Source organism: Actinia tenebrosa, unplaced genomic scaffold (assembly GCF_029948245.1).
Source record: "Actinia tenebrosa isolate PJP-AT-01 unplaced genomic scaffold, QUT_ActTen_1.0 PGA_scaffold2__45_contigs__length_23673736, whole genome shotgun sequence".
NCBI classification, from domain to species: domain Eukaryota; kingdom Metazoa; phylum Cnidaria; class Anthozoa; order Actiniaria; family Actiniidae; genus Actinia; species Actinia tenebrosa.
The window spans coordinates 10,115,071-10,127,147 of NW_028292579.1; the positions used below are offsets into that span (position 1 = coordinate 10,115,071).

At 38.4% G+C, this 12,077-nt stretch overlaps 1 protein-coding gene and 1 long non-coding RNA gene across 2 annotated transcripts; both read left to right on the forward strand.

The window, feature by feature from the left end:
* The first annotated feature begins 2,846 nt into the window (after window positions 1–2,846).
* LOC148909222 (uncharacterized) lies at window positions 2,847–5,344 on the forward strand. The gene is made up of 2 exons (XR_016120351.1): window positions 2,847–2,944; window positions 4,131–5,344. It is a non-coding gene; the product is annotated as an uncharacterized LOC148909222 (long non-coding RNA).
* A 1,878-nt stretch (window positions 5,345–7,222) lies between these two features.
* On the forward strand, window positions 7,223–11,286 carry LOC116289856 (prefoldin subunit 4). The gene is made up of 4 exons (XM_031696788.2): window positions 7,223–7,255; window positions 7,360–7,476; window positions 7,584–7,654; window positions 9,047–11,286. The coding sequence occupies exons 1-4, from the start codon at window positions 7,235–7,237 to the stop codon at window positions 9,246–9,248; spliced, it is 411 nt and encodes a 136-aa protein (XP_031552648.1). The 5' UTR covers window positions 7,223–7,234; the 3' UTR covers window positions 9,249–11,286.
* The last annotated feature ends 791 nt before the right edge of the window (window positions 11,287–12,077 follow it).

Genomic DNA, 12,077 nt, shown 5'->3' on the forward strand with positions numbered 1-12,077 from the left:
TCGTAAAAAAAAAAAAAAAAAAACGATACGCGAGATGACATGATAATTGAAACAGGAATTCAGTGCAATAAATTATATCTTGTCATAAACAGGGTCCACAAATTTGATTTGGTAGGCGTGCTGAAATATTTTATCTATATTTTTATATAGCTAATTGATCATATCATTCTTTGTCTTGTTTTCATAAGATAAGTAATGGTAATTAGAAAACTGATGTCTTGCTTAGTCTCAGGTAAAAGCATTCATTTTCTCTCTCATAACACAAGTTTAAATACGAAATTGAAAGTTAACTAAATAATTTTGAGCTTAAAGATATTTCAAAAAATTAAATATATTTTTTACACTTTTAAATATTTAAGCCATGATTTAGATATTTTATTCGTGGATTAATCATATTTTATTTGTGTATTAAATATTGCTACCATTGGCTTGCCATAATCACCTGTGGAATGCACTGAGTTATTAACATCTCGGGCTCTCGCATTTCTCCTTCACAAAATGCTCGTAATATTGGTGTGATTTTTGATGAAGTCCTTTCATTTTGATGACCACATACTCTCTGTATGCAAAACATGTTTCTTTTCCGTATCCATAATCTTTGGGAAATTCGAAGGTACTTTAGTCAAAATGCTTGTATAACTCTTGTTCAATGCTTCATTACTTCAAAGCAATTGATTTTTGTAATTCTTTGTTATATGGACTTCCCAAGGGCTTTCTCAAAAAGCTACAGCATGGCCCAAAATGCTGCTGCAAGACTTGTAACCTTTTCTCAGAAGCAAGATCATATTACCCCAATCTTGCACAATCTACGCTGGCTGCCAGTGGAACAACTACGTCGAATTGCTTTTAAGGCCTTACATTTACAGACCTTAGCGCCCATATATCTATGTGACTTGGTTGAACCCTATGTTCCCTCTCGCTCCTTAAGATCATCCTCTTGAAATCTTTTTAACAAGACCATCTTATAAGCTCAAATCCTAATGGCAAAATAAAGAAATAGAAAACGCGCGCGCGTGCAGTCATAAAGCACGCGGGGGTTGGCAGAACACGGGAGAATTAAGTGTTAGGAGACTTTTGTCTGGACACTTCTCGAGTGTTCTGCCAATCCCCAAGTGCATTACACAGTACAGCAAGCAAGTTTTTTTATTTCTTTTATAAAATACAAATTACAATAACCGTTATTTTAGATAGGAATGACGCAACGGAAAGTGCGCGGCGCGCGTGCAATGTGCTCTCATAAAGCACGCGCTCCAAAGCAGTCAGAACGCGACATTCATAACAGTTATTTTATAACGACTGTTGGTATTTTACTGGGCCCGGTTGTACGAAGCCTGGATAGCGCTATCCGGCGGATAAATCCTTATCCAGTGGATGCTGTTTTCCAATACATTTATCCACTGGATAAGATTTATCTGTTGGATAGCGCTATCCAGGCTTCGTGCGACCGCCGGGCCCAGAAGTCTTAGAATCATAAACTTTTTCTACATACCAATTCGTTGTGGTGGTTGTGGTGCAATGTTTTCCAATTACAGCCGACCGTGTGTCGACATTCCCTTGAGAATAAGTTTATTATTATTAATTATTTTTCTATGTGTATCTAGTTTAGATCATTTTAAACATAATTAAGCTTATAGGATTAACAGCGTTTTCTTTTACTTTTTCTTTTCTGTTATCATTATTTTGCACATATTATTTAATTATTTATTTATCATTTATTTTATATATCTTGAAGAAATAGAAAACGCGCGCTTGCTGTGCGCTGCATAAAGCACGCGGGGGTTGGCAGAACACGAGAGAAGTGTTAGGAGAAGCACGACGCGTAGCGGAGTGGTTCTGGACACTTCTCGAGTGTTCTGCCAATCCCAAGTGCTTTATGACTGCACACAGCACAGCAAGAAAGTTTTTTTATTTCCGTGGAATTTCAAACGGTATTTGTATTGTGCATTCTTTAGTTTACCGTGGGTATCTGTGAATATGAGGGTAACCCTGCATTAGTCATCGAGTCTAAATCTCTAGAGAGCGTGGCCGCTTTTGTCCAACCGGCCGGCTCTTTGAGAAACACTTATTCACTTCACCAAGGCAAAAATTACACTCCCCTAGCTAGTCCAGCTTCAGAGATACTGCTATGTAAGTCGTGCAGTTATTAGATAGTGATATCTCGTATTCACTGGTGCAGTTCTGGTGAGTTAAAGGCACCCTGTAGAGACCATATGAAAAAAGAGGGGAAGACTGGGAACGAGTACCACAAACAATTAATGATTTCAAAAATATAATTTCATAACGAGAAAGATCTAGACCATGTCTAAATTAGTAATTTCAGAGAGTTATGTCGTAATAAATTAAAAACCTGCAGAGTTATAAGCATTTTAAATGTACCAAAAACAAAATAGCGAGGCTAGTAGGCCCTTGGTTGTTGTTTCCATAGGCACCTTTCTTATTTCAAAGTAGCTGTAGCTTTTTATAAAAATTATAAGAGATACGATGAGCATACTCGGTACTTTTACCCCCGGTATCCGTCCCACCCTCCGTCCCCCTCCCTCCCCCCTCACCCTCGGACTAGCTTTACGGAACATAAAGGTGTCGTATACGTAAAGATGCTAAAGGAATAATAGCTTGAGGTTTGAATACTTTAAATACGAACTATCGCCCTGTTTTACTTCTCCTAAAGAAGCCTCATTTTCCCAAACAAGTTCAAATCGGTTGTGTGTTACCATAACTTCGAAGAAAGGTGCGAAACATGTTTCGTGACTTGAGCGTCGATCATGTATGCACCAAGGAATATTGAATGTGCAATGAATATTAACAAAACGTCTAAGCTGAGCCGTGCAAGGGTACAAAAGAAGAATCTATAGCCTCGTTTTATGCATTTGAAGTCGAGAAGGCGAGAACAGCACCTGATTAGTGAACGGCAAGCCACACGATTCCTGTTTTCTACGAGTTAAAGGTGAGTAAACTTTGTCTTATTAAGACTTAAACCAGTTTTCTACTTATATGCTACTACTTGCTTTTATAAGTTTCTTTAATCAATTTAACGAAAATGGTCTAGCTAGGGCAGGGCACGCTTATTAAAAGCACAGATCGCCGAATTGGATCGTATCGTCAGCTTTCTCAATCCAAAATGACGGACGCTTTGCATCTTGGCAAAACGCTCGGAGTTATTTTCCACAGTAAACGACTCGTATTTATTTTTTTAAAAACTTCTTTTTAACCCTTTTTCATTGTTTTCTGTAAAAACTTTGCCGAAATAGACGTTACCTTTTTACCCGATAATTCGAACTTAGAGATCTGCTTACAGTGCGTTGGACTACACCGAGCAAGGCATGCAAGTACCGCAAGACCGGGTTTTAAATACGAATTAGGCAATGTATTAATGCATGTGATAGAATCTCCACAATTGTTCACATTTCTCCCATTAATGCATATTTTTTTACTTTTTTATTTTTTTTATTAGGGTAAAAATCAGCGATATGGTATCTTTTAGGATGTTAAAATTAAAATTTAGGATTTAGAATTCCAGCATATCTTGGTATCTCTTATGGTAAAAAAATCCTCCAACCGCGCCCGTTTTTGAGAGACTTTAATATGCTCGATTTATGCTGTTCACGCGTGACCTCATGCCGAATGATAGCGAAAGCTAAGGGAGTAGCTTGGGGACGAGGCCAGAATTTTGCAGTTAGGTTTAGCAGAAGGAGGATATCTTTCGCTTTTGCCTTTTTTCATTCGATTTCTTGGTTTTACGGTCTTTTACGGCTTCAGAGGTTCCATTTCACTGCCATTGGCTGCATAACAAGCGAGCAGCGAACGCGATATATATAGAAGGAGCTACCGCAAACGCCAGGCTAGAGAGAGCCAACCTTTAGACCCCAGGGTAGAGCGATATATAACATTTTATTTGTTTACTTTTTTTCGTAGGAAAAACCGTTACGTTTCTAATGCAAGCTGCTAGTCTTCGTCGAGCGATAATGTACGTGTACACTTGATTGATAAAGACTCTACCAGTTTGCAGTCGAAACGTCGCGGTCCGTTCTACAAATGCATGACCCTCAATTAAGACAAGTATCTTTTTTTTTTTACATTTCCAAGCTGAATAATTATATTTTTTATTCAAATTTCTTTTTCATTTTCAACAGAAACAAAGATGAAGTCTGCCATGTTGTTCGTGTTCTTTGTCACATTGATCCTCGTCGTCCAGGGAAGAAGAATGATCGATGAACTTCAGGAAAAGAGAAATTTCTTAGAAGTGCCAGCACTCACGACATGCCCAGGCAAATGTGAAAAGCGTAATAAATTAGGAGTGTGTCAGAAGTATTTTTCATTGAAATTTGGCGATCCTTGTGGCCCTACTAAATTACCATGCCCTGACAAATGCCAAGTCGTTTTCCCCGACGGGATCCGAAGGTGTGCCAAGACTCCATCCTGCAGTTAGCCTTAGTTCAGCAGTTTGGTTCAAATGCAGTCCATAATTAGGTTGTCTTGAGTAAATTCGATGGCACATTAAAATGAGATAAGAGGTTGTAAACTATCAGTCTTCATTTGACGAACATATGTTCCTTGTAAAGTCACATGAAACTGTTCCATGATTCTTTTACAGCCATTCTCAATCACACGCACCCTCTAGCGATTTTTTCTGTCGCGACGAAGAAGGTTTTGGTGGACGTCAATCACAAGGCGTTTCCATAACATTCATTTAGACTTGTCAAATTATCTGAGCGTTTATAATCCTCCCAAACGTACATGGAGAGCAGATAAGGGACCACTTCATAACTTTTTGAAATTTAAGACTGAGACCTTTGCTTCGTACTTCAATCGTGTGGTTCTCTTATGGAATGATCCGCCGGCTGAGCTCAGGCAAGCTATCTCTGCACCGTCCTTTAAGCGCTTACTTGTTAGTCATTATTATGACAAATTTTTGTCTTCCTTTGAGACCAATAATACCTGTTCTTGGGTGACGAAATGCCGCTGCTCCAACTGTAGGGCTTAGCCATTCATTTATTAGTTACCTGTTTGATCTCTTTTTTTCCTTCTTAATTTTAGTTGGAGACTATCCTATAGGTTGAATGTCACCTGTCTAGTTCTCCGCAACAGTTTAGTTGTTGGAAGCTTAATAAATAAAATAAATAAATTCCAAAACACGAAGCTATAAGGGCACGTGCCTATATATAGAATGTCATGCATGGAAACACCTTGATTGACGTCCACCAAAAGCTTTTTCGTCGCGACAGAAACAATCGTTAGAGCGGCGCGTGTGATTGAGAATGGCTGTAAGGATGTACTAACTGTTAACTTATTAACACTAGTAGTGTTTCTGGTAAAGTGAATTAAAGAGACTGCAGTTATCGGTGAAGACTTTTGTCCTTTCAGTTTTTACTAAATGAAAGCAAGGGAGTTTTATTTTTCTTCGAGTACACCGCTAGAGAGCTAGATTGACAGTTGCGGGAATTCAGTTAGCCCTGTGGTGTGCTGGGTTGCCTTCGTGCTTCTTTCCGAAATTCCGGATCCCTCTCTTCGCTTCTCTCTTTTCATCTAGGCCCTTTCTAGATCGAATCAGAACTGAGAAGTTGATTTTTGTAGAGGGAGGAAGACCGGAAATGTACACCCGGGATAAAACCCCTTGAAGCACAGGAGAGAGCCATCAAACAACTCTACTCACAAATAACAAGTGCGAAAATCGAACCTGGGTCGCATTGGTGAGAGGCGAGCGCTCTTACCACTATATGTCACCCATTAGTCCTATAACAAAGGTTATAGGTAGTCCTCTAGTGATTAGATCAAACATTATAGGACCTACACCGATACTACTTAGTTTGTGAAGTAGCTAGAACCTTTATGAAGTAGACCCTTCTTGAAATGTAAAAATAACTTATTTCAATTTGGTTTTCAAGTCAAAGGTCATGAGGCGTGCCCCCTAAGACTGCCTTATTCGATTCGTTATTGGATTTTTCAATTCATTCCCCCTTTTGAATCTTGCGTGAATGTATTCAAAAATAAATTCGAAACTCTATGGTGTGTTTGAGAAGGTCGTTTAAAAAAGCCCATTTTTGCGTTGCCTGTGGCTTCAAAGCTTTTAGATAAAGAGCTAAACGTTTTCCCAAACTTTATTGCTTTCTAAGTAAGCACCAAATAGTACTGAGCCCATGACAATGGCCTTAGCTACCGGAATCATCATTCAACTGAATCAGCAGCCATATCAGGACGTTTGATGGGAGCTGCTTTTGTAGTGGACCATGAACCCCAGCACTGAAGCTGGAAACCTTAGGCATTGCTGATAATAAGCTTAAGTGATTCCAGGAATATCTGAGCAATCGCAAGCAAGCTGTTGCTGTGGTAAATGATCGGTATGACTCATCTTATATATGAACTGGAGTTCCTCAAGGGCCAATCCTTGGACCGCTACAGTCTTTGTACTGCCGATAAATGACTTGCCTTTTCGTCTTAATTGATGCAATAGGTTGATCTATGCAGTATGTACATGTATGTAACATTGAAAGCTAAAAAGAGGTTTAACAAAGGAGCTTGGAATAGCGAGCACCTGCCTGACAGAACAATCTATTTCTTAAAACTGCACCCCCGGCACGAAACGTCTTAAACGGATACCACAACACTGCACGTGTCCCAAATGGCACGAGCAAATCTCTGGCCACAAGTCTAGGTTTCACAAATAAATATATACGTTCGAGAAATCTTATTTTATTCATATTTCGTAGCTGGATGCTCTAGTTTGGATAAACAAGTTATGCAGCGGAGCACCATATACCGAAAGAAAAATTCGGGTAATCCATCGAGTTGATTTTGATGGCTTGACTACTACGTCAATTTCGGTTCTGTCATTTTGACTACAAAATTAAGCTTACTAGTACCGACCGCTTTAGAGTAGTGCATTATATGATATGATATAATATTTGTTCTTTATACATTTTTTCTGAAGTCTTAAGCTTTACATATTTTATCGTGTTTTTCTAAACTATGTAAGGGGTCGAATTTCAATTGGGATAACGCCCTGTTTTCTTCTCCAGTCACCTTTTATCAATGTTGTATTATTATTATTATTATTATTATTATCATTATTATTAATATTTTTTTCAGTTTTCTTTCTTGCATTTGATGTGAACTACTGTACTATGCGACGAATTTCAATAAACTAAACTAAACTAAACAATCATAAGGGAGCTGAGCCTGCAATAACAACGAACAGCGGAAATCCACTAGAAATTTTGTTACTATCACGAAAACCAAGATGGCGGCGCCCAAAGCGAAGGTGAGGTCTTTGAACATTTTGCTTTTTAAATCTTGATTTTTCAATACTTCGTTCGGTTTTTAGGGCACGTTTAATATTGTAGATAATTTTTTCTTCCTGAAAAGATTTCATCAAAGGTAGAAGACACGAATGTAACATATGAAGACCAGCAAAGCATCAACACCTTTGCACGTAAAAACACTAGACTTCAAGACCTAAAGGCTGATATTCAAGCTAAAAAGGTACGATAATTTGCCTTTATGGGTCATTTTATTCTCTTATAGCTGTTATGCTCTCATTCGAGAGAAAAAGTAATGAATTGGACTTTTTCTTTGTTTTTTTTTTTCAGAAAGAACTTCAAAACCTGGAAGATGCTGGTGATGAGCTGTTGATGTTAGATGATGAAAATGCTCTTATACCGTATCCTTTTACACTTCAAACCACCATCCAGTTATCTCCAACCCATGATTAACTATTATCAAGGGTGTTGTAGTAGCAGTTGCACTCTCCTCTCACCTCTAGTCTCGGGTTAGATTCCTGGACTCTGCATCACATATGAGTAAACTTTGGGTAGCATCGTGGTGTACAGGTTAACCAAGTGTGTCATAGGTTTCTGAAAACACACGAGTGGGACTTTTTTGAGGATATTTGTTCTTGTCACAATGTGAAAAAAAGACGAGATTCGAACCTAGCACCCTCGGCGTCAATAATGATATTACAATGCCTATCCCGACCTAAACCTAACCACTCAACCACCAAGATTTCACTCGGTTGCTTTCCAATTTTCGTCATATTTAAAACAATGCTTCGTTATTGTATGCACAAAAATATTTATAATAGTATAATATATGCTATCGTAGGACATGACTACTAGCCAAATGAATTTGCATACCAGAATTTGAATTTGACTAGAATCCCTCTTACTATTCCTCTACAACACTATACTATCTGAGTTTTTTGTGATAGATCCTCATTGATGAAATTGGAGTTTAGTTTGCTGGGAATTATAAATGTAGGAAAACTGTAGAACCCTAGAAAAAATAGAGCCAAGAAACTGTGATCACATGCAGGGGCAGATCCAGGGGAGGGGTAAACACCCCTCCCTGGTTCCACCTTGTGCCACTACTTCGAAGGCAACCAATACTGTTTTTCCCTTTCATCCTAAGGGGTACACCCCTCCCTGGGTTAACTTTGTGCACAGCACCCCTCCCTGAACAAAATCCTGGATCCGTCCCTGACATGACATTGTGATGTAGAATCCAGGAATACAGCCAGAGACCCAGAGATGTGAGAGATGAAGGTACTATTGTCACATCACTCTTGAAAGCACTTAGAGCACAGTACACAGCTCTAAAGTGTGGATTATGTAGTATATACACCTGGGCCAGGTTGTAGGGAGGGTGGATGATGCTATCTAATAGATAAATCCTTATCCAGTGGATTTAGTTGATGCTGTTATCAATTAGATTTATCTACTGGATAAGATTTATCTGCCAGACTGCGCTATCCTCCCTTTGTACAACCGGGCCCTGTAGCATTATATGGATATAGTAATACTCTAGGCTATATAATGAACATATGGGCCATTTCTAGGTCAAGGGAAAACCTGGGGCCAAAATGCATAGCAGTGCATTGTGGGATTGTCCTGGGGGCAAAATAGATGCCACTTTAAAATAATTGTCCCCGAAAATAGTTTCACAATGCACTCTATACCACTCTATACCACAATAAATAAGGTCTATTTGCAGATTTATTGCCATTGCTTTCTTGTCCTTTATCGCTCTTTCATTTTGTTTCTTTAACTTTTCGAAGATACAAAATTGGTGAGGTATTTGTTAATTTATCATCAGAAGAAGTACAAGATTATTTAGAAAAATCTAAGTTAAAATTACAAGGAGAAATGAAGATCAGCGAGGAACAGGCAGTTGAAATCCAAGGAATACTCAATGAGCTAAAAGTCAAACTTTATGCAAAGTTTGGAAAAAATATTAATCTTGATGCTGAAGATGAATAACTTTGTTGGTAGGGAGTAGGTATTAATGGGGACTATTATCTTGTGTGGTTTCTTTATTCATCTGCTATCAATTTACTCCATCCAGTAAAAAAAGTTAACCAGCTGTGATTCAAGTATTCATTGTTTACAAATGCAATCAATCCCAATAGAGTCAAGAGACAAAGACATGGTAGCGATCTTGGTGGTATTAGAGACCTTTAGATCCGACGACGAGTACGAGAACGAGTATGAGTACGAGTGTTTAACTTTTAAAGAGAGGCACTTATCTTTTTGTAGTTGTGACCGTGTACGTAGATTGAAACTTTAGATTGTAAAAAATCGGAAATCGACTACGACTTAGTGTTAACCACGTGCACAGGACCAATTTTAAAACTTGTACTCATACTCGATCTCATACTCAATCTTGTACTCGTCGTCATATCTAAAGGTCACTATTAATTAAGGATGCTAATGAGAAATCAATTGTTTAATACCACCAACATTGCACTAATGATGTAACATGCAAACGAATTTTGTAACTCTAAATAGTCTTTATAGTATTTGTTTTTTGAAAATCCAGTTGAGGACTTCAGGTAAAAGAATCAAGGATAATCGTGGGGTTCCCAACAAATATTTATACCTCTCCCATAAACAGATATGGTAAAAGGCCAAAATGCATGTTGGAATTGCAGGAGGCAACCTATAGTTTGTTACAAAAAATGTTGCTGTGTGTGTGATACTCCTTTAAATTTTTTACCAGAAATTAACAATTATTCGTCTAAATTGAAGTGATTGTCAGGGAATATTTACTGAGACGCAAGCGAGCGGCGAGGTAAATATTTCCTGATATTCACTTCGCTTTCAGCAAATAATTATCTTAGTATTCTTAACACAAGTGAATTTAATAAATAGTGAAGAGAGAGGTTTTTGTGGTTCAAATTCTATTTGTCTCTGCAAGCAGCACAGATTGAACAACGAGTGTGCGCGTGCACACATTACATTCACCTGTAGGTGAATATAGCAGCAGAAGAAGTGATTTGTGACCAATGAGTGTGCAGGATTTGTTATATTCATTTGTGTCAAAATACTTAAGATGCATATTATGATGTTTACTCAGTCAGACTGCGAGCCTTGCTTTCCACCCTATACTCAATATTCCAGTTTTGAATGGTCCCCTTCATGGTTCCTTGCGCCATCTTGAAAGGTGGCCGTGCCTTTGCATCGAAGCGAGACAAACGGTGAGCTTGCAATGATAGAGACCTAATTTTTTAACAGCTTGGACAATTATTCACAGGTCTCTATCACTGCAACCTCACCGTTCGTCTCGCTTTGATGCAAAGGCACGGCTACCTTTCAAGATGGCGCAGGGAACTGTGAAGGGGACTATTATCTGTCGCTCAGCCTTATCCTTGATGGCATGTGAAGTATTTGTGTTCTTGACCTGTGGGATTGTGATATTTTCAAAGTGTTTGTATGGTTTAAGTTATGCATTCTTTATTTTTTTTAATGCTTGTGTATATTTTGACACCTAATTGAGGCTAACTCTGAGTGAATAAGTATGTAATCAAAGAACATGACAGTATTTTATGAACTCAAAAATGGTTAATTCTATGAAGAATACAGGGGTGGATCCAGGGGAGGGGTGCAAGGGGTGCACACCCCTCCCTGGTTCCACTTTGTGCCCCTACTTCGAAGATAACCAATACTGTTTTTTCCCTTTGATTCTAAGGGTGCACCCCTCGCGGGGTTAACTTTGTGCGCAGCACCCCTCCCTGAACAAAATCCTGGATCCGCCCCTGGAATAAATAACTGCTAAGATATCTCTCCTCACCCTATTTCTTAGAAATTTTAGCCTCTGATAAACAAGGTGCTACTACAGTATTATTGATTTTTGTACAATTTTTGTTATGTAGATAAATATTTTTTTCCAGATTTTAATGTAGTGAAGTGAATAGGGAAGTGATACAAAATAAACTAGGAAATTGTCATGAGTTTTATTTCTTTTTTTAGGCACTAAACAAAAAGATGTATTTCTTGTGAATAAAGATTCTTTGCTTGACACATGGTCTGAAATGAAAAATACGTTATGCCAAAGCTATTACATATTCATGGTTTTCAACCATTCCCATGAGAATTAAATAGCAAAAGACATGGCGGCCATGTTGGAGGACATAACAAAAGAATTCATTGACAATTCTTTTATTAAGTTCCTCCAACATGGCCGCCATGAAAACCATCAATTTTCGTCAGCTAGATTCACTTTGTCTTGTTTACGCTTTTTTCAAAACTCAAAACGTTGGATTTTCCATTGTTTGGTTTCTGTAGCTTCCTGGACAAATCTTGAGCCAGAGTCTTCCGGCTTTTTGGTCAGCAGGCTTGCACTGGGTAAGACTGTTACACACTGACCCAGGAAAGCGCTGGAGGACTATGGAATGTGGTACAAGATTGCTCATGGACATGACAGAGAAAAGACTGGATGTATGTAGGCTAGGTTTCTTCTGAGCATGAAAAAATTTGAAATGTCTTTTTTTTCTCTTACTACTGATAGGCTAGCAAAGAGGAAAAAAATATATATGAGCTGATGAGGAAAAAAAAAAGCCTAAGGCTGCGGTCATAATGTATGGCAGAAAAATGACAAAAAAAATTATTAAAACCCCCCCCTTGAAGTCCCCCAAAAAATAACTATCCCCCCAGGCAATCTCTCGTAGCTTCTTCTGAAAATTTTGCATTCCCCCCCCCAACTCTCTGAAAAAAATTTTCAAACCCCCCCCCCCCCCCCCATCATTTACTGGTAACAATTTTTCCGATCCCCCTTAAATTTCACCTGCCCCCTCTCTGCCATACATTATG